The sequence below is a fragment of the Hypanus sabinus genome, chromosome 1, assembly GCF_030144855.1.
Source record: "Hypanus sabinus isolate sHypSab1 chromosome 1, sHypSab1.hap1, whole genome shotgun sequence".
NCBI classification, from domain to species: domain Eukaryota; kingdom Metazoa; phylum Chordata; class Chondrichthyes; order Myliobatiformes; family Dasyatidae; genus Hypanus; species Hypanus sabinus.
In genome coordinates, this window is record NC_082706.1 from 103,916,913 (window position 1) to 103,942,406 (window position 25,494).

Below are 25,494 nucleotides of genomic sequence, written 5' to 3' on the forward strand. Positions count from 1 at the left end.
CTGACCTGCCGAGTTCCTCCAGCATTTTGTGTGTGCTGCTTTGGACGAGCAGACTTTCTCGTGTTTATATTGCGCCCCTGTCCCAGCAGGTGTACACTACTGACTTGTTATCTGCTCTCCTCTAGGGCTTTGGGAATCCATCCACTGAACACTGGCTTGGCAATGAGATGCTGTTCCTTCAGACAAACCAGCGGCAATACTCCCTGAGGATTGACATGCGAGACTGGGAAGGAAATCAGGCTTATTCCCTCTACGAGAAAATTCAAGTGGCCAGTGAAAAGCAAAACTACAGGTAGTGTGTGCCCGTGCCTCTGCTGGGTCTTGGCAAATTGTGAAACTCAGGGATCAATGGGGGATCCAATGACAGCAGCGTGGTTGACCGATCCTAACTTCTCATTGATGAGTCATTAGCAGACCGAGGCATCTGATCAGAGGATCCCAAATAGGAGGGTACTCTGTACCTCCCAGCAAAGCCGTGTGGCATTCCTCAGTCCCTTACTACATCACAAAATCTATTGAATGTTCAATTGAATTAATGAACTGGCCCTCAAGATGGATAGGTCTAATTACTGAAAACTTGTTTTCTGTAGATAGTGGGGTCTCGGGGCCAAGAGTTAAATTTTGGTCTGATGGTGACAGGACATACCTGTACTTTGTACCCGACGTCTGAACATCGCTTCTATTGAAGGTGACAGCAATGAGCCCCAGAAGCAGTAGACAGTATTCAATGCATGTGACCAGAGATACATGTTTGCTTTCTGTATCTGTCACTGAGATCGGTCAGTGGTGTTTGGTAAAGGCACCTGCTGGTCACACTTCTGTCCTCTGACCTGTCGGCTGATTGGCTGCTCTTCACGTCCTCAGACAACTCTCTGTATCCTTCCTCAATCCCTTCCTGCCCGGGTCTGTAGTGCTGTTGACACAGCATCATGTTATCTGTGATTATAAACCCGGCATTTGTGCGCAGATCACAGGACCAGCTCTGAGCCACATAATGGAAGCTTAAAGAGTTTATATTGAAGTTGTACAACAGACCCAGTGTCATAGGTCACTAAACCCAGTCACTGTGATCCAGTACTCGGGGATTCAAGTTTCTGTCAATCTCATCTTTATATATTTTGCCCTATATTGGTTGTGTATGATTGGATTTAGTGATATCTTACCCACTCCCCATCATATTAGACTGAAATCATGGGCTTCAGCCAGGTAAATTCCTACCAGAGGCTGCTAGTGAACCAGGCCTGCACAGGTGGCTTCACTGAGAAGATCAAGTCCAGGCACCTCTCTAGTGACCTTAGATGTCAGTAAGCAGTGGCAATCTCACTGCTTTTAAAGCTCAGATCATGTTAACACAAGGAATAAAACTCGGTGACACTGGCTGTCTGCTTTTGATGAGGAGGAGAGTATAGATTGTAAGTCATGGTATCCCACTCCTTCCTGCTGATAATTACTGGACTTTATATCCTCACTTCATGTTCCTCTTAATTGACCCCCTTGATTTCCCATCCCCTTATGACTTCACCCTCTCTATCTCTAGCCTCCTGCTGCTCCATAACTTTCCAAAGTCTCCATAACCTTCCAGTGCTGACCTCTGACACTCTTTCTAAGTTTAATTCTAGTGGTTTAGGCAACTGTGTGTACAGAAGCCCATGGCCTACACTGACTTATTTTAAGGCTCTTCTTTAATCGAGCCTCTTTGGTCCACTTCATCTTCGTGGGTCCTCCCACAAAGAACACTATATACATGCAAGCTGTAGAAAGACAGAGTGAGAGCTTGCTTTGTGAGCACACGGCATTAAGCACAAGATAGGGTAGAAGTTTCATCCGCTGTTAGGCACCTTGAGGAAGTATTCTGGCATGACGAGACAACTTCAGTCTCTTGCCACTGCTTGTAAAGGAAATGTATGAAAGCTTTGTCATTGTTTTCATTAGCGTTAATGGCACCAGTGTGTCCAACATCTATTGCGATCGCAGCTGTATAATATAGTCATTAAGCGATCTGATTCAAGTAACTGCTAATGAGTTTGGGAAACTTTGCCAAGACCGCAGTTGTGACATATGCAATGAACTACGAATGCTTGAGCTCTGTGTCTCCCTAAACATTTCATTGAGAAGTTTACAGCTGATGAGCAAGTCAAAAGGGTGCAAGTACTATAGATTTTTCTGTTAATAAGTTCATCCTAGCCCCAAAATCCTCAATTCCAGTTTAATGAAGGAAGATAAATTACTGATAGCTTTCTTTGGCCAACTCCGTCAGGGGCGGTATGGAGCTGGAAGAGACAGATTATGCCTAAGTATTAGGAGAACTGATGAGTTTTATTGCTTTCAGTTTAGAAAATAATTGAGGTTGGCTCTAAATTGAGTCACATTCTATTGATCAACCCAGAGGTCAGACAAGAATTAGAAGCAAGACATCTGGTAGATCTCTTGGTGACTCGCAGCACCAAGACAAGGCACCGCTCTTTGCACAGTGTAACTTCACACTTCCCATCACATGGCTCTTGCTGTTCCGAAAGCCTCAGTCACCTATAAAAGGCTCCAACTGTTCTTAAAGGTTTTATTCCATTTCTATAACAACATCTTAAGAACCTGCTGCCACATTGACATTGCTTTAACATTGAATTATTAAAGTAATCACATCCATTCTCTGAAACAATTTTAGTGCTCGCACCCGGTCTTTGCTGCCTCCAGATTAGGTCAGATTGTGCTTCCTCCAATCTGGAGCTCTGTAGGGATGGCCTGGATGTATAGTCTTAAAAATCGGAACAAGGAAGCATTAGAAACAGGAGTCTGCCTTTCAGCCCCTCACTCTCTGATACACCCAGGCATGATCTCTCCCAGCTTCATGTCTCTACTGAAGGAGCTGACCCTTCATTACATCAGAGTCAGGTTTATTATTCACGGCATGTGTTGTGAAATTTGTTAACTTAGCAGCAGCAGTTCAATGCAATACATAATCTAGCAAAAAATAAATTAAATATAAATAAATAAACTACAGTATATGTATGTTGAATAAATTTTTAAAAACATGCAAAAAGAGAAATGCTGTATATTTTAAAAAAATGAAGTAGTATCCAAGGGTTCAATGACCATTTAGGAATCAGATGGCAGAGGGGTAGAAGCTGTTCCTGAATCGTTGAGTGTGTTCCTTCAGGCTTCTGTACCTCCTACCTGATGGTAACAGTGAGAAAAGGGCATGCCCTGGGTGCTGGAGATCCTTAATAATGGATGTTGCCTTACTGAGACACTGCTCTCTGAAGATGTCCTGAGTACTTTGATGATGACTAGTACCCAAGATGGAGCTGACTAAATTTACAACCCTCTGCAGCCTCTTTTGGTCCTGTGCAGTAGCCCCTCCCCCCCCCCTTCCCATACCAGACAGTGATGCAGCCTGTCAGAATGCTCTCCATGGTACATCTAAAGAAGTTTTTGTGTGTATTTGTTGACATGCCAAATCTCTTCAAACTCCTAATGAACTATACCCACTTTCTTGCCTTCTTTATAACTACATCGATATGTTGGGACCAGGTTAGATCCTCAGAGATCTTGACATCCAGGAACTTGAAGCTGCTCACTCTCTCCACTTCTGATCCCTCTATGAGGATTGGTATGTGTTCCTTTGTCTTACCCTTCCTGAAGTCCACAATCAGCTCTTTCATCTTACTGACGTTAAAATAGGTTAAAATAGCCCTCTGCAAATCATACTGTACCTGGTTTTCTGGTACAGGCCTGGGTCACCAGACTTGAATGCCACAGATCAAGCCTTCAGCAGACGACATAACTCCTGGTTCATCCACGGCTTTTGATTTGGGAATGTGCCGTAAGTCTTTGTAGGCACACACTCATCCACGCAGGTTTTAATGAAATTGGCAACAACTGCAGCACACTCATCCACGTTTGAAGATGAATCCTTGAGTACAGTCCAGTCCATCGACTCAAAGGCACTCCTGTGCTTCCCTTTTCCAAACCTTCTTGGTCATCACTACTGGTGCTGCTGTCTTCAGTCTCTGCCTATAATCAGGGAGTAGCAGTACAGCCAGGTGATCAGACTTACCGAAGTGAGGATGTGGAATAGCACAGTAGGCATTCTTGATGGTGGTACTCTAGTATTGCAAGTGATCTGTTGATGGTAATTGCTTAGTGATTTTTCTCAGACTGGCCTGGTTAAAATCTCCCAAAATGATGGCAAATGTATTAGAGTGTGTTGTTTCGTGCATGTTGATCCCATTGCTCAGATCATTTAAAGCCTGCTTGACATTGGCCTGAGATGGAATGTATACCGCTACCAGAATGACCCTGGAGGGTTCCTGTTGTAGGTAAAAAGGACAGCACTTAACTGCTAGCTATTCCAGGTCTGGTGAGCAAAATTGTGACAGCACTGATATATTAAATTGGAATTGCAGATTTTGGGACCAGGATGGATTTATTAACATAAAAATCTTTTGCACTTGCTCCTTTTGACCTGTTTGTCAGCTGGAAACATCTCAATGAAATGTCCGTGGAGTCGTGGGACTCAAGCATTTATATTGTATTGTACATGTCACACTAGTGTTCTTGGCAAAACCTCATAAACTTATTAGAAGTTACCCTAGCATTTGATGAAATTCTGGTGGAATCACTCCTGGCCTCTGCTTCACTGCCCTGCCATTGACCAGCCATCAGTCAGTGTCAGCCTTGACCCTATTCAGTAACTCTGCCCCCACAACTCTCTGTAAGTGTAAATGTTCTTGTCACTAAACGAGTGCAGACCCCTTACAGAATTAACCAAGATCACCGAGAATGTTCTACCGACTTTCTATGTCAGAGTTCTGGGCTTAAGCTGTACAGGGACTTGAGAGGGTATTTCAGGCTGATCCTCCCATGGATTAAATCCAGATCTGTTTACTCTCATAACAGGCCCCTTAGCACTGTTCCTAGAACACCTCACTAACCATCGCTATCTTGTCATTCTTGTATTTTTGTTGTTGAGAGCTTGTTGTGCACAAACTGGCTGTTGAGTTTTCCATAATATAACAGTAACTGCACAAAGTATCCATTTGTAAATGGGACTATCACCCTTACTTTGTGTTAGATGTGGCATAGCAATATATTTCTATGTTACCTTTGTGTCACCTTTGTGTCACATGGTTCAGTGAACCATGCCCATCCTGTGGTGCTACCACCCTCCACTCTCCAACACCAACTTGTTGTGTCACCCCCCATCCTGTGGTGTCTCCCCTGTCCTGTAGTGTCTCCCCTGACCTGTAGTGTCTCCCCTGACCTGTGGTGTCTCCCCGTCCTGTAGTGTCTCCCCTGTCCTGTAGTGTCTCCCCTGACCTGTGGTGTCTCCCCTGTCCTGTGGCGTCTCCCCTGTCCTGTGGTGTCTCCCCGTCCTGTAGTGTCTCCCCTGTCCTGTAGTGTCTCCCCTGACCTGTAGTGTCTCCCCTGACCTGTAGTGTCTCCCCCTGACCTGTGGTGTCTCCCCTGACCTGTGGTGTCTCCCCTGTCCTGTAGTGTCTCCCCTGACCTGTGGTGTCTCCCCTGTCCTGTGGCGTCTCCCCTGTCCTGTGGTGTCTCCCCGTCCTGTAGTGTCTCCCCTGTCCTGTAGTGTCTCCCCTGACCTGTAGTGTCTCCCCTGACCTGTAGTGTCTCCCCCTGACCTGTGGTGTCTCCCCTGACCTGTGGTGTCTCCCCTGTCCTGTAGTGTCTCCCCTGACCTGTAGTGTCTCCCCCTGACCTGTAGTGTCTCCCCTGACCTGTAGTGTCTCCCCCTGACCTGTAGTGTCTCCCCCTGTCCTGTGGTGTCTCCCCTGACCTGTAGTGTCTCCCCCTGACCTGTAGTGTCTCCCCTAACCTGTAGTGTCTCCCCCTGACCTGTAGTGTCTCCCCTGACCTGTAGTGTCTCCCCTGACCTGTGGTGTCTCCCCTGTCCTGTAGTGTCTCCCCTGACCTGTAGTGTCTCCCCCTGACCTGTAGTGTCTCCCCTGTCCTGTAGTGTCTCCCCTGACCTGTAGTGTCTCCCCTGACCTGTGGTGTCTCCCCGTCCTGTAGTGTCTCCCCTGACCTGTGGTGTCTCCCCTGTCCTGTGGTGTCTCCCCTGTCCTGTGGTGTCTCCCCGTCCTGTAGTGTCTCCCCTGTCCTGTAGTGTCTCCCCTGACCTGTAGTGTCTCCCCTGACCTGTAGTGTCTCCCCCTGACCTGTGGTGTCTCCCCTGACCTGTGGTGTCTCCCCTGTCCTGTAGTGTCTCCCCTGACCTGTAGTGTCTCCCCTGACCTGTAGTGTCTCCCCCTGACCTGTAGTGTCTCCCCTGACCTGTGTTGTCTCCCCTGTCCTGTAGTGACTCCCCTGTCCTGTAGTGTCTCTCCTGTCCTGTAGTGTCTCCCCTGACCTGTGTTGTCTCCCCTGTCCTGTAGTGTCTCCCCCTGTCCTGTGGTGTCTCCCCTGTCCTGTAGTGTCTCCCCCTGACCTGTAGTGTCTCCCCTGACCTGTAGTGTCTCCCCCTGACCTGTAGTGTCTCCCCCTGACCTGTGGTGTCTCCCCAGTCCCGTGATGTCTCCCCCGTCCTGTGGTGTCTCCCCTGTCCTGTGGTGTCTCCCCCTGTCCTGTAGTGTCTCCACTGACCTGTAGTGTCTCCCCCTGTCCTGTGGTGTCTCCCCCATCCTGTAGTGTCTCCCCCTGACCTGTAGTGTCTCCCCTGACCTGTAGTGTCTCCCCCTGTCCTGTGGTGTCTCCCCTGACCTGTGGTGTCTCCCCAGTCCTGTGATGTCTCCCCCGTCCTGTGGTGTCTCCCCCTGACCTGTGGTGTCTCCCCAGTCCTGTGACGTCTCCCCCGTCCTGTGGTGTCTCCCCTGTCCTGTGGTGTCTCCCCTGTCCTGTAGTGTCTCCCCTGACCTGTAGTGTCTCCCCCTGACCTGTAGTGTCTCCCCCAGTCCTGTGATGTCTCCCCCGTCCTGTGGTGTCTCCCCTGTCCTGTGGTGTCTCCCCTGTCCTGTAGTGACTCCCCTGACCTGTGGTGTCTCCCCCTGACCTGTGGTGTCTCCCCAGTCCTGTGATGTCTCCCCCGTCCTGTAGTGTCTCCCCTGTCCTGTAGTGTCTCCCCCTGACCTGTAGTGACTCCCCTGACCTGTAGTGTCTCCCCTGTCCTGTAGTGTCTCACCTGACCTGTAGTGTCTCCCCCGTCCTGTGGTGTCTCCCCTGACCTGTAGTGTCTCCCCCTGACCTGTAGTGTCTCCCCTGTCCTGTAGTGTCTCCCCCTGTCCTGTAGTGTCTCACCCTGTCCTGTGGTGTCTCCCCCTGACCTGTGGTGTCTCCCCAGTCCTGTGATGTCTCCCCCGTCCTGTAGTGTCTCCCCTGTCCTGTAGTGTCTCCCCCTGACCTGTAGTGACTCCCCTGACCTGTAGTGTCTCCCCTGTCCTGTAGTGTCTCACCTGACCTGTAGTGTCTCCCCCGTCCTGTGGTGTCTCCCCTGACCTGTAGTGTCTCCCCCTGACCTGTAGTGTCTCCCCTGTCCTGTAGTGTCTCCCCCTATCCTGTAGTGTCTCCCCTGACCTGTAGTGTCTCCCCTGACCTGTAGTGTCTCCCCTGTCCTGTAGTGTCTCCCCCTGTCCTGTAGTGTCTCCCCTGACCTGTAGTGTCTCCCCTGTCCTGTAGTGTCTCCCCTGACCTGTAGTGTCTCCCCTGACCTGTGGTGTCTCCCCAGTCCTGTGATGTCTCCCCCGTCCTGTAGTGTCTCCCCTGTCCTGTAGTGTCTCCCCCTGACCTGTAGTGACTCCCCTGACCTGTAGTGTCTCCCCTGTCCTGTAGTGTCTCACCTGACCTGTAGTGTCTCCCCCGTCCTGTGGTGTCTCCCCTGACCTGTAGTGTCTCCCCCTGACCTGTAGTGTCTCCCCTGTCCTGTAGTGTCTCCCCCTGTCCTGTAGTGTCTCACCCTGTCCTGTGGTGTCTCCCCCTGACCTGTGGTGTCTCCCCAGTCCTGTGATGTCTCCCCCGTCCTGTAGTGTCTCCCCTGTCCTGTAGTGTCTCCCCCTGACCTGTAGTGACTCCCCTGACCTGTAGTGTCTCCCCTGTCCTGTAGTGTCTCACCTGACCTGTAGTGTCTCCCCCGTCCTGTGGTGTCTCCCCTGACCTGTAGTGTCTCCCCCTGACCTGTAGTGTCTCCCCTGTCCTGTAGTGTCTCCCCCTGTCCTGTAGTGTCTCCCCTGACCTGTAGTGTCTCCCCTGACCTGTAGTGTCTCCCCTGTCCTGTAGTGTCTCCCCCTGTCCTGTAGTGTCTCCCCTGACCTGTAGTGTCTCCCCCGTCCTGTGGTGTCTCCCCTGACCTGTAGTGTCTCCCCCTGACCTGTAGTGTCTCCCCTGTCCTGTAGTGTCTCCCCCTGTCCTGTAGTGTCTCCCCTGACCTGTAGTGTCTCCCCTGACCTGTAGTGTCTCCCCTGTCCTGTAGTGTCTCCCCCTGTCCTGTAGTGTCTCCCCTGACCTGTAGTGTCTCCCCTGTCCTGTAGTGTCTCCCCTGACCTGTAGTGTCTCCCCTGACCTGTAGTGTCTCCCCTGTCCTGTAGTGTCTCCCCCGTCCTGTAGTGTCTCCCCTGTCCTGTGGTGTCTCCCCGCCCCCCGTCCTGTAGTGTCACCCCCTGTCCTGTAGTGTCTCCCCCGTCCTGTGGTGTCTCCCCTGACCTGTGTTGTCTCCCCCGTCCTGTAGTGTCTCCCCTGTCCTGTAGTGTCTCCCCCTGACCTGTAGTGTCTCCCCCGTCCTGTGGTGTCTCCCCCCCCCGTCCTGTGGTGTCTCCCCTGTCCTGTGGCGTCTCCCCTGTCCTGTGGTGTCTCCCCGTCCTGTAGAGTCTCCCCTGTCCTGTAGTGTCTCCCCTGACCTGTGGTGTCTCCCCCTGACCTGTAGTGTCTCCCCCTGTCCTGTGGTGTCTCCCCTGACCTGTAGTGTCTCCCCCGTCCTGTGGTATCTCCCCCCGTCCTGTAGTGTCTCCCCCTGTCCTGTAGTGTCTCCCCTAGTCCTGTGGTGTCTCCCCCCCCCGTCCTGTGGTGTCTCCCCTGTCCTGTGGTGTCTCCCCGTCCTGTGGTGTCTCCCCCCCCTTCCTGTGGTGTCTCCCCGTCCTGTAGTGTCTCCCCCAGTCCTGTGGTGTCTCCCCCCCCCCATCCTGTGGCATCTCCCCCTGTCCTGTGGTGTGGTGTTGTTGCTGGTCATTATTTGTTTGTTAATTCGAGCCCAGCCGCTGTCGCATTCCCTGGATGAGGTGCAGAGTTCAGGGAGGGAACCCCGGAGCTGCCCTTCGGGCTGTGGTGAGGAGGAAGATGGATAGAGGGACAGGTGAGATTCCAGTCTGCATGAAGCATACGGTGCTGGAAGTGTCAGCAGGTGTGTGTGGACACCTCCAACACGCCACTGGCTGATGTCTGGGAATTATGTTGCAACAGGATTGTCCTGTCTGTCTGATAACCCAACGGAATAGATGACAGCTGGGGGTTGAGGTTTGATATGACCTGTTGGGCCTCGGGTACACTGTGGGAAGGGTAGTCTTGAATCCAGTTGTAAATTAGTTGGATTGGGTGAAGCTGTAAGCAAGCTGGTTTCTCTGAGGGACCAATGGGTACAGACGTGGCCCAGCCTGGTGCAGAGATTCCCCAGGACCGTCCTGACCAAACTTGGCAGCTGAGTTTGCACGCACTGTTCAAATAGATATTTATATTAAGTGCTGTTGATGATGATGCTTTATAGAAAGTTCCTCAGTCATTCCACTCATGCCTGAAGACTGACACATGGACCACACAACCCTCCGATCTCTTCTGGCAACCCCCCCCCCCCCACCGACTCACCAATTCCTCCTTTACCCCCCCACCCCCCCAGCAACCTGGGACAAACAGCCATGCTGAGCACCAAAGCCAACTGAAACCTTGGCTTGCTTTCCTTCAGAGTATATGTCCCTTCCCCCTCAGATCCTCATCTGCCCAGGAATGTCTTCCGGAATGCTTGAATACCATAACACTTTCTTGTCTACACAGCAACTGTCCTCTCCAAAGTGTCCCAGCTGGGCTGACTTTTGGCCCAATTCCTCAAATATTTATGTTTGTTATGCTCTGGTGTGCTATTTAAACGATCTCTCAGCACTGACCTCCAAGGATGTAATCTTTCTATAAAACTGGACCTTATACAGAGGGTTTCTTCCGAGAGTGCAGTGCCCCACCTCCATTGTGCCCCCCCCCCGCCCCCGCAGTACCGGCCCTGTTTTTTTCCAAAACCACAAAAGTTTATTCACACAAAAATACATGAAATGCAAACATCAAATATTTACGAATTACTTTCAAATTAAAATTTAATTATTACTGTCTATAAAACAGTCAATTCCCTGGGAGGCCCACTGTTCACAGAAATCCCCCACTGCACCCATGGTGACCGTGTGCTTCTTTTCCAAGGACTCCCAGGCACAAATGTATCCTCGGAAGAGGGGCAGAGCCCTTGACTGCCCGCCTCATGGACCTGACGCAGACACTCCATCAGTACCACCCTTCCCTCTCTGCGGCTCTCCCGCGATACTGCGCCTCCCACTGTGCACAACTCCCCTTCTGTCACTTTGACCCGTTTTATGTTCCTTTGCAATGGGCCCTGTTGAGCTGGTATTTTGTGAGCAATTCTCTGTCATCAGAAGTAAAATATTCCCACATTTTGACTGATGCTGCACAAGATTGTGTGTGTGTGTCTGTCTGTTTGTATATTATATGTGTGTGTGTGTGTGTGTGTGTGTGTGTGTGTGTGTGTGTATGTGTGTGTGTGTATACATGTGTGTATATTTTGTATGTGTGTAATTTTGTGCGTATGTGTATCAGTGCGTGCCTGTGTGTGTCTGTTTCGTGTGTGTGTGTGTGTGTTTGTGTTTCATGTGTGTGTGTGTGTGTGTGTGTGTGTGTCTGTTTTGTGTGTGTTGGCGTGTGTGCCTGTTTCATGTGTGTGTGTCTGTGTTTCATGTGTGTGTGTGTGCATGTCTGTTTCATGTGTGTATGTCTGTCTGTGTTTCGTGTGTGTGTGTGTGTGCACGTCTGTTTCATGTGTGTGTGTGTGTGTCTGTCTGTGTTTCGTGTGTGCATGTCTGTTTTGTGCGTGTTGGCATGTGTGTGTGCGCGCATGTCTGTTTCGTGTGTGTGTGTGTGGGTCTGTTTCGTGTGTGTGTGTGCGTGTGTGAGTGTGTGTCCTGTGTGTATGTGTTTGTGTGTGTGTGTGTGTGTGTGTGTGTCTGTGTCTGTTTCATGTGTGTGTGTGTGTGTGTGTGTGTCGTGTGTGTGTGTGTGTGTGTGTGTGTGTGTGTGTGTGTGTGTGTTTCGTGTGTGTGTGTGTGTGTGTGTGTGTGCGTGCACTGCTCTGCACGTCAGGCTGACACAACACATTAAGTGGAATGAGGTTCGATTACAGTCTCAGCCCCCACACAAGCTGCTTCCACTGAGATCTGTCAGTGTCAATTTTGGCTTCACTTTCTCGATTACTTCAACACACAGGGAGAGCTGGGACTCACAGTCAGATGAGGTTCTACAAATGATTTCGGCAGACTCAATGTTCCCCGTCAGTTTGACTATTTTTGGGAGAAGCAGGCTGTGAGCCAATTAGAGCGATTACTAGCTGCTTGTGTGACAAGAGTGCGGACAGTCATCTCAGCACTCTGCAGGTGTCAGCTCCTACGCGCGAGTCAATCTCGCATCTCTGTGCAACTAACCACTCACGTCAGCTCAGAGAACGAGTCCCCTCGTTGGATGGCAATAGCTCAGTAAAATCCCCAGCCTTGCTTTCAGCTCCTTCCGTGAACTGCACCCCTCGTCCCTCCCAAAACCACCACCTGTCCAAGGTGACCTGCCCCTCTATTCCTGCTGTCTCCTCCACTGTGACCCTCCCTCATTCAGTTCCCATCACTGTGGACCCTCCCTCATTCACTTGTTCCACCTCTGTGACCTTCCCTCATTCTCTCATTCCATCACTGTGACCCTCCCTCATTCTGTCCCTCCAAATCAGTGACCCTCCCTCATGACCCTCCGTCATTTTGTCCTTCCATCACTGTGACCCTCCCTCATTCTGTCCCTCCAATATTGTGACCCTCCCTCATTCAGTTCCCATCACTGTGGACCTTCCCTCATTCTGTCCCTCCAATATTGTGACCTTCCCTTATTCACTTGTTCCACCACTGTGACCCTCCCTCATTCTCTCATTCCATCACTGTGACCCTCCCTCATTTTGTCCTTCCATCACTGTGACCCTCCCCCATGACCCTCCCTCATTTTGTCCTTCCATCACTGTGACCCTCCCCCATGACCCTCCCTCATTTTGTCCTTCCATCACTGTGACCCTCCCTCATTCTGTCCCTCCAATATTGTGACCCTCCCTCATTCAGTTCCCATCACTGTGGACCCTCCCTCATTCTGTCCCTCCAATATTGTGACCCTCCCTCATTCAGTTCCCATCACTGTGACCCTCCCTCATTCTCTCATTCCATCACTGTGACCCTCCCTCATTCTCTCGTTCCACCACTGTGACCCTCCCCATGACCCTCCATCATTTTGTCCTTCCATCACTGTGACCCTCCCTCATTCTGTCTCTCCAGTACTGTGACCCTCCCTCATTCAGTTCCCATCACTGTGACCCTCCCTCATTCTCTCGTTCCACCACTGTGACCCTCCCCCATGACCCTCCGTCATTTTGTCCTTCCATCACTGTGACCCTCTCTCTGCACTACAACTCAGTGATGGGTCTACACTGCCCCTTTTCCTAAACACACTGCTTCGCACTTGCCCCGCTCCTTCCACTACCACCCCAACCCTGCGCTGGGTGACTCCAAGACACAAGGTCAGATCCTGGATTCCCCCAGCGCACAGCACTGACCACAGGCATGTGGGTCAGTGGTATGCGGGTGAAATCCTCCACAGGTGAGTGTGAGTCGGTGCACGCCTGCCGGTGCATCAGATCATGGGCTTGGCATAGCGCCAACTGCTCCTTCCCGTTTGCCTGGGTCTTACCGTGTCGACATCTGCGCTCAGCAGGAGCTTCACAATGAAACTCTTTGGGATGTCCCACAGCAGGGAAGCACCCAAGAGAAATATCTGTCTGTCTCCCTCTCACTCCCATCTTCACTCCTCTTCCTCTCCCTCTCGAGGGAAATATCTGTCTGTCTCCCTCTCACTCCCATCTTCACTCCTCTTCCTCTCCCTCTCGAGGGAAATATCTGTCTGTCTCCCTCACTCCCATCTTCACTCCTCTCCCTCTCCCTCTCGAGAGAAATATCTGTCCGTCTCCCTCTCACTCCCATCTTCACTCCTCTCCCTCTCCCTCTCGAGAGAAATATCTGTCCGTCTCCCTCTCACTCCCATCTTCACTCCTCTCCCTCTCAAGAGAAATATCTGTCTGTCTCCCTCTCACTCCCATCTTCACTCCTCTTCCTCTCCCTCTCGAGAGAAATATCTGTCTGTCTCCCTCTCACTCCCATCTTCACTCCTCTTCCTCTCCCTCTCGAGGGAAATATCTGTCTGTCTCCCTCTCACTCCCATCTTCACTCCTCTTCCTCTCCCTCTCGAGGGAAATATCTGTCTGTCTCCCTCTGACTCCCATCTTCACTCCTCTCCCTCTCCCTCTCGAGAGAAATATCTGTCCGTCTCCCTCTCACTCCCATCTTCACTCCTTTCCCTCTCCCTCTCGAGAGAAATATCTGTCCGTCTCCCTCTCACTCCCATCTTCACTCCTCTCCCTCTCAAGAGAAATATCTGTCCGTCTCCCTCTCACTCCCATCTTCACTCCTCTCCCTCTCAAGAGAAATAGCTGTCTGTCTCCCTCTCACTCCCATCTTCACTCCTCTTCCTCTCCCTCTCGAGAGAAATATCTGTCTGTCTCCCTCTCACTCCCATCTTCACTCCTCTTCCTCTCCCTCTCGAGGGAAATATCTGTCTGTCTCCCTCTCACTCCCATCTTCACTCCTCTTCCTCTCCCTCTCGAGGGAAATATCTGTCTGTCTCCCTCTCACTCCCATCTTCACTCCTCTCCCTCTCCCTCTCGAGAGAAATATCTGTCCGTCTCCCTCTCACTCCCATCTTCACTCCTTTCCCTCTCCCTCTCGAGAGAAATATCTGTCCGTCTCCCTCTCACTCCCATCTTCACTCCTCTCCCTCTCAAGAGAAATATCTGTCTGTCTCCCTCTCACTCCCATCTTCACTCCTCTTCCTCTCCCTCTCTCCCTGTGATTCTGGCTCTGTGGGTCCTGAGGGGTTGCTGTGGCCACTGTGGGACATTTAACCTCCCAAGGGTGGATATCTAGCCTGGCTATTTTGCCATTTTCTCCTAGCCTCCAGTTGTTCAACAGTTCTTGTGGCATGTGCCCAATACCTTGGCCTCCACAGCCATCTGTTTCACCATCCTCTGGCTAAGGATTCCTCCTCATCTCTGTTCTGAAGGGACATCCCTCTATTTTGAGGTTGTGCCCTCTTGTCCAATAGGAAACATCCTCCTCATGTCCATTCTGTGAAGGCCTGTCCATAGTTGAAAAGGTTTGAATCTTTTAAATCTCATTGAAGCCGTCAAATGCGCCTCATACGTTAACCCTTTCATTCCTGGGCTCATTCTCGTGAACCTCCTCTAGACCCTCTCCAATGGCAGCACACCTTTTGTTAGGGAAGGGGCCCAGAACTGTTCACGCACTCCAAGTGCAGTGTGACCAATGCCTCATAATGGCTCTGCATTGCATCCTGGCTGCTGGCTGATGGTCCGGGAGCTTTCGCTGGGTTTGAAGTCTTGGTTCCTTTTCCCTTAAAGGTCACGAGCTGTGCTGGAACACAGAAGGAGAGATGGAGTTCCAGTAAGATGACAGTGCATCCAGATGCTGCAGGTCAACTGAGTCAGTGAGCTGCTCGCTGAGCGGAGAAGCCGGCTGGGGCAAGCGGGTTGGGGAGGGAACCGATGGGTGTGGCAGAGAAGGAGGAGCCAGCCAGTGTGTCGGAGGAACTGACCGTGTTGCTGCCTGCTACGCAAAGGCGTTGGAGTTGGTGTGCAAAGGTGGCGTGCAGTGTAGCCATGGGTGATTGTGCAAGACCCTGGTGGGCATTGATAATGTAAGATGCTGCAGCCCTGTTCCCCTTGCTAGGCGTAGAGACAGGCGGCATGGGAGTTGCGTAGCCTTGGTGTAGAGAGAACCAAGCCTTAAGCCACGGGCTTGCTGCTGCTGCAGTCCAGGTGAGGAGATGTTGGAGACAGTCAGCACTCGGTTGGGCGCTGGCCTTCCCTGTCGGTGCTACCCTCCAGGGTTCGATCAGTGGAATGACAGGCTGGCTTGCCGGGAACTACACTATCAATTTGCGGGACATGTCACTCAGGATCTTGTGGGGTTTTTTTCGTGCGCGACTGTCTTTTTTCTTGCTCACTATTTTAAATGTGCTGTGTATGTTTTGCACCTTAACTCGGGTGAACGCTGTTTCATTTGGCTGTGTCCATGATTGAATGATAACTAAACTTGATTTGATCTGATTTGCTTCACTAACACCTGTCTTTGCTGAGGACCAGCTCCAGGGATAGGAGAAGTGCTCCAGGTTTTCATGGAAGTCTCGACTGCTGGGGGTCGTGTTGTGTGGAGGGACTGGGTTGGCGAGCTCTTTGGTCTTCCTGACGCTGAGAACGTGCTCTACTTTCACATTTGCTTCAATGAAGGAATCTCATGACATGGAACTCAGTCTCCAAGTACATGGGCACTGTAATATATTCTGAGCACTGTAACTCTAAGACTGAACTTGGGATGATCTTGGTCCTTTTGTCATGTAGATGAACTGCACCCCAGTGAGAAACTTATTTCAGATGTGTCACGCAGAGAATGGTGTGCATCTGGAACGAGCTGCCAGAAATAGTGGCTGATGCTGGCACGTTGGCAACATTTTTACTTAACTTTTACTTTGAACTTTCAACTTAAAAGTCATCTACCTTCAGTCGTCCTGATGAAGGGTCTCGGCCCAAAATTTCGACTGTTTATTCATTTCCATAGATGCTGCCTGACCTGCTGGGTTCCTCCAGCATTTTGAGTGTGTTGATTGAGATGAACACATGGATTGGAGAGGTTTTGAGGGCTATGCATCAAACATGGGCAGATGGCACTAGCTCATTCACTGGGCAATATGGTCAGCATGGGCAAGTAGGGCTGAAGGGCCTGGTTCCATGTTGTATGACTCTGTGACACCATGAGATAAAGTATTGCAGTGAGGGAGATTAAGAAGAGGTGCTGCACTCTCGGAGCCTGGTTTCATCCCAGCCTGCAGCTGGATTGGGTGCTAGGAGAGCCATTGATTAGTCTCACCATAATGATATCATCATCTTGCTTGAGTAAAATGGTAATGAAATCTCCAAAGACCATTGTGGCTGATGAAGACTTTTGTGAAGTTGAAGGCATTAGTTCATAATTGGAATTGGTTTATCATTGTCACATGTACCAAGATACAGTGAGGATCTTTTGATCTTTCAGTGAATCAGATCATTCCATTAATAATTAGATTGAGGTAGTAAAAGAAAGCAGAATGTGACCATCTCCAGAACAGTGCAGATGGACTTTCTCAGAAATTGTAAGATGAGAAGGCCATGGTGAGAAAGACTGAGAGAGATCAAGGTTCATCTGGAATATGGCCCAGTACATGGAAGGTAAAGCCCTCCCCACCAGTGAGCACATCTACGCAGAGCATGGTTGCAGGTCTATCATCAGGGACCACGCTCTCCTCTCACTGTTGCAATCAGGAAGGAGGTGCAGGAGCCTCAGGACTCACACCACCATGTTGGGGAACAGTTATCACCCCTCACACATCAGGCTCTTGAACCAAAGGAGATAACTTCACTCCACTTCAATTGCCTCATCACTGAAATGCTCCCAAAACTTGCTGACTTTCAAGGACACATCATCTTATGCCCTTGACATCCATTGCTTATTTATTCATTGTTATAGTTTCTTTTTTTTCCCCTTTATTCTTGTATTTGCACAGTCTGTTGTCTTTTGCAGTTTGGTTGAACGCTCAGTTGGTGCAGTCTTTCATTGATTCTATTATAGTTATGGTTATTATTCTATTACGGATTTACTGAGTATGCCCGTAGGAAACAGAATCTCAGGGTTGTATGTGCTGACCTCGTTACTAAATTTACTTGGAACGTTGAACTTTTAGTGTCTGGAAACAGTGGGATGAAGCTTTCCTTGAGTCTGGTTGCTTGAGTTCTTCGTCTTTCGTATCAATGGACAATGGTGGGGTGGGGAGAGAGACTGAACGATGTTGATTACACTGACTGCTTTCTGGAGTCACTGGGAAGGGTAGACAAAGGAGACCAGCTGGTGTGACAGAGTTACAGGACAATGGTTGGTCTTCCTCCCTTTTTCTGCTGAGAGCCCAATGTACAGGGAGGATCACGTCCACTGTGTGTCCTCCTGGACACAGTATGCTGGGGAAGGTGCTCAGCCACTCAAAGGGTTAACTGAGGCAGATCCCTGTGGCAAATAGCAGGGAGCCCACTTTGTAATCTTCACAACTGGATTGAAAGTCATCATAATTCAAGTTCAAGTTCAATTATCATTCAACCATACGCGAATGCTGATGAATACTGTCAAACAAAACAGCATTACACTGGGGCCAAGTACCAACATTCATACACAGCACCAGGCGCTCATAGCAGATATAAAATAACATGTGATCAGTCAAATTCAAATATATAGACTGTATATGTGGCCCAAGTCCCTGAGTTACATATCCTGTAAATTGATAGTGCATGTGTGTAAACTGGCAAGAACAGAGCGTTCTCAGCAGCCCACAGACAAATGTAAGCGTGCAAGCAATTCAGCTTGTCATTGCACTGATTGAACACTGGAGGGCAGCAATGATGGGTGGGGCCATCCCCCAACCCAACATGGACTCCTCTGGTGTCTCCTCTCCTGGACTCCTGCAACGGACAAGCCTGCAGCTTTAGGCCTAGTCCTCAGTGATCTGCCTGAGTTGCCCCCTTGTCAGTAAACAAGGGAACTAGATTTGCAGCATTTTGTTGTCAATGTCCAACAGGGTCTTGGAGTCACAAGTGAAACATCCATGACAATCTCTCGCGATTAGGGTGCACACCACCCTCATGCATCGGCTCTGATGTCTTCCTGTAGTCAGCAGTAACTCGCTCTGTACCAAGTCCAGCTCCTTCACTCCTCCACCAACGAGCAGCTCGCTGACTGGTTAAAACCTGCTGTTTCTAAAGTTCCTAATGTCCAGCATTGTCCTGCGATTGTAGAAAGGACACTTAAAAAGAGAGAAAAGCTCCTTTTTTTTGGCTCCTGAGAGGCTGCTGCACCCATACGTCAGAAGTCCAATGTTCCAACATCTCTGTGGTCCCCTGTCCCCTCTCCTCTGCCCAGACACTGGGTGTGTGTCAAAGGCATTTGTCTGCCTTGTTTTGGTGTTGGTGCCTGCCCCAGAGGCCTTGCTGTTTTTCAGCTTCAGATGGCTTACTCAGCCTCCTGTAGGCCCGGTGTAGCACTGAGCTTGTTAGAGTCCAGAAAATGGTTCTTCCAGTGAGCTCCGGCTGCCTTTGACTTTCTCAGTTTGCAGTGCTACCTCGTGTTGCGAACTTCAAGAGATTGACTCTGCTGATTTTCCCTCTCCCCCACCCCAGGCTCTTCCTTAAGGGGTTCAGTGGCACTGCGGGGCGGCAGAGCAGTTTGGTACTACATGGAGCCAGCTTCAGTACCAAGGACCTGGATCACGACAACTGCATCTGCAAATGTGCCCAGATGCTGACAGGCGGTAAGCGAGTGACTGCTGCTTGATCTTGGGTGGGGGGGTTTGTGGCTGCAGGTTTAATCCTCAGGCTTCCCTCCAAGAGATTTTGGGGAGAGCTGTGTTTGGTCTTTTCTACAGAAGCATCCCAACCATCTGGGAGAGGAACAGATGAGCAGAGTCACTGAGTGTCCAGAGGTGGACAGATAGGCTCACCCTGCGTAACCTGCCCTCACTCCTCTACGTCCTCTTCACACCCACACACACTCACTGCACCCAAATACATTTCTCTTTCTCACACCCAGATACAGACACACACATCTCAATCCCCCCAACTCTCTCAGACTCACACCACACTCCCCACGCACAAACATTCATACTCTCCCTCACTGGTGCCCAGAGATGTTTGTACGTATCGATGTGCAGTCAGGACACACAAATGCAAATCCATGAACAGACAGCAGAGTGTGGGTTTTTGCACAGACATACACAACAGATGACCAGACCCACAGAGTCGGCCCAGAACAAAGTCTTCTGACTGTTTTACAAAGGACAGGCCAAGTGCACAGAGGCATTTTGAATCGTGGCTAAAAGCTGAAAATGCACTAAATGCTCAGTGGGTCTGTCAGGGAGAGGTTAGTGTCAAAGTCAGTCACTTGCATTGTCAATGTACAGGTACATGTATGAACAGGTGCACATTAACAACTACTTGTAGCAGCATCACAGACACATAGCATCATGTAAGCAGCATTCTCAAGACCAAGTTAATGTCTTGGGCAGAAACCTGCTGCTCAAGTCTGTCCACAGCTGACCATCCATCCACCAACATAAAAGCCACACTGTTTCCACTATGAACATTTTCACATGAAGTTGAACAGGAACAAGCAACTTTGCCACAAAGGCAGGTTCAGATTAGTGGATCTGTTCATTTCTCAAAAGGGAACTGGTCTTCAAGGTTAAGAGCTGAGTTAATGAACCCACAACAGACTTCCAATAGCTCCTGGGCTCACTGTGGTCACTTTGCTAAGTAATCTCAAACCTCTTGCAGCTGGGCGAAACCAGGACTGAAGAATACTGACACTAGCAGTCAGGGGAAAACTCTCTCTGTAGAGAATGGGTAGGAAGGTGAAACACATTCACACATTCCACTGGAAGGACTCAGGTCAGCAGCTGAGCAGGACTTGAGGGGACGCAGGATACAAACGAGGAAGAGAGGGACAGACGGAGGATGGAGTAGAGCAGAAACACCACCACTAAACAGTGGCCCATTCCTTCTCCTCTTCTCTATCAGGATTCTTGTTGATCGGTGTAAGAGCTTTCCCTGTGGAAGAAATTCATTGACCAGTTTAATGGTTTTGTTCATTGGAAGAAGTCCAATATTTTTCAATAAATTCTGTTTGGAATGTGGCATTTCAGTTAATTTTTTTATGCAGCACTCAACAAACCTGACAGGCAATGGGACTCACTTGGGTGGACATCCTGGTTGGAATGGAGCAATTGGACAGGGACATGGACTGGTAAGGTTTAGAAGGTTCTTGGGCAAATGGGACTCACTTGGGTGGACACCCTGGTCGGAATGGAGCAGCTGAATCAAAAGAGCCTGTTTCTGTGCTAAGTAACTCTGAGAGTCCCACAGAATAAATACTTCCACTTTGTTACACAGTGTCTCCAGTTATGTGACCTAGATTCAAGATGAAGATGGTTTAACCTGTACACAAGTTTAAAGGAGGATGAAATAATTATTACACCAGATCTGATGCAGCACAAAAAAACACAATAAGATAAAGAACACATGAATAATAATAAAACACAATAAATATAAATACTTAAAATAGCTTATATACATAGATTGATTGTATGTCCATAAAGTGAGTCAAGGCACAGGAGTACATAAGGTGACTCTGACCAGAAATTATAGAGTAGTAGTGGTTGGAATTGAGAGGTGGGTTAGTGGGGAGAGGTTTTGATCAGCCTTACTGCTTTGGTCAGTAACTGTTTTTGAGTCTGGTGTCCTGGCATGGATGCTATGTAGTGAAATGATAGAACTGTTCCAAAAAAGAGGGAATTTGCCTTAAAAAGCAGAGGAGAGAAGCATGGGTGATATGGTAACTGATTTGGCATTGAGTCTAAATCCACACTCGTGTGAGGATGACAGCATTCGGGGAGAGGTTTGCTGAAATGTCACCAGCTTTGGAGCTTCAGTTGTAGAGAATGGTTGCTGAGAAGTCGACCCTGGTCCCCTTGCAGCAGGGAGGGGACAGGAAAATGGAGCCTTTCAAATATATCAGGTTTTTGAGGAGAGCTGACCAGAGGATCTAGGCAGTCCCATTGCCTGTCAGGTTTGTTGAGGGCTACAAGGAGAGGTTGGACAAACTTGGGAAGTTTTCCTGGAGCTTCAGAGATCTGATGGAAGTTTATAAAATTGAGAAGCTTAGATAGTCGGAATCTTTCCCCAGGCTAGAAATTTCATGCACTAGAGGACATGTATTTAAAGTGAGAGGGGAAATTTTAAGGGAGATGCACTGGGCAAGTTTTCTACACGGAGACTGGTGGATGTCTGGAATGCAGTGCTGGGGTGCTGGTGGAAACAGTTGTCGTAGTGGTGTTGAAAAGACTGTTAGACACACAAATATGCAGGGAGTGGAGGCATATCTATCACATTGCAGGCAGATGATAATTTGACTTTCATGTTTGAAACAGTCCTATGGGCTGCAGGGCTTGTTTCCATGCTGTTCTTTTCTGTTTTATGTAGATAGGAGCAAGAACTCAAGTCTGCCATTCCATGGCTGATCAGCCCCAGCCTCATCTCGCCTTGTGTCAGTATTTCACAGCCTTACATTCCCTCATCTTTTATTCAAAACATTGTGCAACACTTATTCAATTACCCCCAATAAACCTGCTGCCCAAACCCTCCAGGGATTTACCACCCTCTGAGAGAGGAAATTACCAAATACTTCAATCTTACATGACCTCTCCCATGAAACCATGTGACCAGTGGACAGTCACAGAGATACCAGATTCAATGTCTGTAACGGTGGTGGGAGCAGGTTAAACTGGAACTGGGGATGTACTGGAATGACTCGTGTGGCAGTGGAGGACCATGGTCATTGCAGACAGGACCCACTGGAAGGAGAAGGGGTTGGGTGACAGATCCTGTGAACCAGTGAATGCATTGTCCTGTGTCCAATTCATCATATTAATCTCTACTTTTCTAGGCTGGTGGTTTGATGCGTGTGGACCTTCCAATCTGAATGGAATCTATTACTCAGCAGGACAGAAGCTGGGCAAGCTGAATGGGATCAAATGGCATTACTTCAAGGGTCCGAGCTACTCCCTCCGTAGTGTCACCATGATGATCCGCCCCTCAAACTTCTGAAACCTCCTGCTCACTCTGAAGCCCATCACTAACCTGGAGGTGGATCAGAGCAATCCCTGGTCCCAGCTTCCCACTCACATTCTGCTCTCTCCCTTCCCAAGGATCTGAAACGCTGGAAGATTCCGGCTTCTCTGCACACTGCCCTTTCTGTGGAGACAACCAGACCAGCCCGACAGTCCCATGAACACCTGACTCTGACAACCAGTGAGCAAAGGACACTAGGGCTGTCTCAGTCCGCCTTGGAGCCCTGCAGGCAGACAGGCCCCCCCAGCAGGGGTTGGGTTGGTAGCTGGGGGTTTGGCTGCTCTGAAGAAGTTTATGAGGGCGTTACCAGGTTTGGGCTAAAAAAAGTGAAGGTAGAGATGGAGTGGAGGGGACTTGTACCCACTGCTGGAGATGGGGGTGGAGAGAATAGAGGGAGTGTCTGTGACTGGGTGGAGACCAAAGCCGTGAATGTAACTTTAAAGAAACTGTGGTTGGAGAAGAAGAGAAAAGATGAGGCAAATTGAAGCAGAAAGGTCGAGCCACATCTGTGGAGAAAGAGAAAACTGGAAATATGCACGTTTCATTCCGATTACTTCTCATTCTTCCAACCTCAAGGAACAAACTCATCTGTTTAATCTCTGTTCAATGACAAATTCCCAATCCTCAAAATCAAACCAGTGAAACTTGAGCAAGATTCCACTTGTACACAAAGCCCCTCGTAATGAGACCAACATAACCATTGTGTTCCTGGTACCTTGTACATAAAGCCCCTCGCAATGAGACCAACATAACCATTGTGTTCCTTGTACCTTGTACATAAAGCCCCTCGCAATGAGACCAACATAACCATTGTGTTCCTTGTACCTTGCTAACTTTCACCTCAATCTACCTGAAAACCATTACCTTTCAATCTCTCACCACTTAAGAAATGCTCTGCTCTTTGTAATACATTTTTTCTACAGAAATGAGAGACATTATCTTCCATCTACAATGTCCTTGCCCATTCACAGACAGTCTACATATCCCCCGAACCCTCTTCCTACATCCCCATCACAACCCAGTACCGTATCATCGACTGCCCTGGATATACTACATTTGGTTCCCTTACTCAGATCACAGAAACTTTCTTGTGAACAGCTGAGTCCACACTATTGAAGTGTCAGCCCTGGCATCATCCGGTAACATCACCGGTCACCCCTCGCGTAATTCCTCCATTCCCAAAAGAAATCAGAGCTTTCGGAGACAGACTCCAACCTTCTCTTGGAAAAGGCAGGAGCACATAGCGGAGGAATGGGATGCCTTGCACACATCTTCCAGCCATGTTTTTCAATGGTCGGTATCATGGAGACTGCAAGAGTAATATCAGTCCCTGTCCCCTGATCATCCTTCACTGGTCACAGGCACGGCATGTCCTCCTCTGGAAGTCCCTGTGTCCCACCCACATCCTTCTCCTCAATCCCTGCATCTACAGAGCTTTAGAACTGTTTAAATGTGGCCTCCATTGCCCTCTTAAGGCTCTTTGAGAATCCAGGTCTGGTAAAAGGTCTCAGATCTGAAATGTTGGCTCTGCTCCACTCTCCACAGGCACGCCTGGTCCGCCCGGTCTTTGCAGTACTTCCTGTTTTACTTCAGAGCTTCCCTGAGGACTGGCTGTCTTCCCAGCTGTGTCTAAGCAGTGGTGTTGCTTGTCGAGCTCTTGACTCTTGTTTTAATTGGCAAAATACCATTGTTTGGCTTTAGGCGTTTTTCACCATTTCTGGGTGAGGGTTAGTGCTGTGTACATCATGTGCATAACGCACCAAATGGAAGTGAAATCCAAATACCCGTTTTCAGAGAGAGCTTGATTCCATGTTAATTGTTCAACACTATTGCTAATGTTAGCATGGTTGGGTTCTTTCATTCAAAACAAAGTGACAGGCTTGAGTATAACCATCTGATTATAGATGGTGAGGAAACCTTGTTGATGTGGAATGGAAGTTAATGGACGTCCCCACTCGACACACACCAGGCCGTGGAACCATCCCAATTTAAGGACATCACAAAATGACCCTGGGACAATCTGTAGATGACAATGGATGAATGGAGGAGTGGGTGACAACTTTGGGAGGTGGGTGTGTGGGTGCTAACAAACTGAGCTGCTACATTCAGGAGAGCACCAAGCTTCTTGCAGCTACTAGGGAGGGCTAAGGAACAGTTTTTTACATAACTCTGCCTTGATCGGTTGAGTACAAAACAGCATTTGCAAACAGACTGCTTGCTTTCCTAACTCTTTCTCACTCCAATGTCAGGTGAACATTAGGTAGCAATCAAAACAGCTGCAGATCTGAAATAAAAGCAGAAAGTGCTGGAAAATTTCAGCAGGTGAGACAGTGTCTGTGGGGGGAGAAACGGTTAATATTTCAGATTGGTGACCTTTCCCATTATACGCCGTGACCTCATGAATATATCCAGTATTTCCTCTTATCGTTGCATTTTGCACTACTCCACAAGCAGAATATTAGGAGCTGCGTGTCTTGGAAGGCAGTGCTTAAATAAACTGGGCGGTACATTATGGGGAGAGGACTGCTCAGGGTGGGAAGGAATCTGAGTCTCCTGTCCCCATCCAGGTTTGTTGGAGGCTCTTTGATCGAGGGTGGTTGTTCGGATTAGCCAACCCCTCTCTCAACACGTCGTGGGATTACTCAGTCGAGCTCTCTTCATCTCGGACCACTCTCATCTATCAGCTCCCGAACTGCTGTCTGCTGGAAATGAAGGATGTTGGCAAAGCACTGAGAGAAGTCTACATTCATTTTATTGGTGCAGGCAGCTTTGTAAATTTAACAATATTCTCTGAACATGTATTTTATAAAGAGGATTTCTGAAAACTTCAGACACCTTTCTGTGTTGTGTTGTTAATAGGACAATTGGATACCAACAAGTAAAATTACATCACGTGGTTTTCGAAGACTGTAGCTGGGGCACCTTTTCGTGGGTAGGTTTTCCCTCGCTCCCAGCGTCTAAGGTAACTCACTGAAAGCTTGTGCTGCCACAGGCCTCTGAGGCATGGGATCGGCTTCACTCTCCTTCCACCTGAAGCTTTGCAAACCCTGCCCCAAGCCGACTCCCCTACAGTACAGTCCACTACCACTCAAGCACTCTGTGACATCCTCCATTTCTACAAGACTTTCTACCAATGCTGCTGATCAGCCTTTGATGATGAAAGGTGGTGGATGAGTTAGAGCTGGCTGTTTGAGAAGTCAGCTTAGGTGATGATGTGCCACTTAAACAGACAGCCTGAAACGTGGAACTTATTTTCCACAAATTGCCGCCATCTCTGGGACAGTTGCTCATTTTGAGAATGATTAGAGTCACATAGAATATTTAAAATACACAGAGGCTATTCAGCCCATTGTCAGAATCAGAATCAGGTTTAT

At 49.1% G+C, this 25,494-nt stretch overlaps 1 protein-coding gene across 1 annotated transcript in view; it reads left to right on the forward strand.

Annotated features, from left to right (window-relative positions):
- Positions 1-24,882, forward strand: part of LOC132396018 (angiopoietin-1-like) — a 162,412-nt gene extending 137,530 nt beyond the window's left edge. The window contains exons 7-9 of the mRNA XM_059973321.1: positions 126-292; positions 18,617-18,747; positions 21,936-24,882. Of these exons, the coding sequence (XP_059829304.1) occupies positions 126-292; positions 18,617-18,747; positions 21,936-22,096 (459 nt within the window). The 3' untranslated portion in view covers positions 22,097-24,882. The remainder of the gene's footprint in view (positions 1-125; positions 293-18,616; positions 18,748-21,935) is intronic.
- Positions 24,883-25,494: the final 612 nt, after the last annotated feature.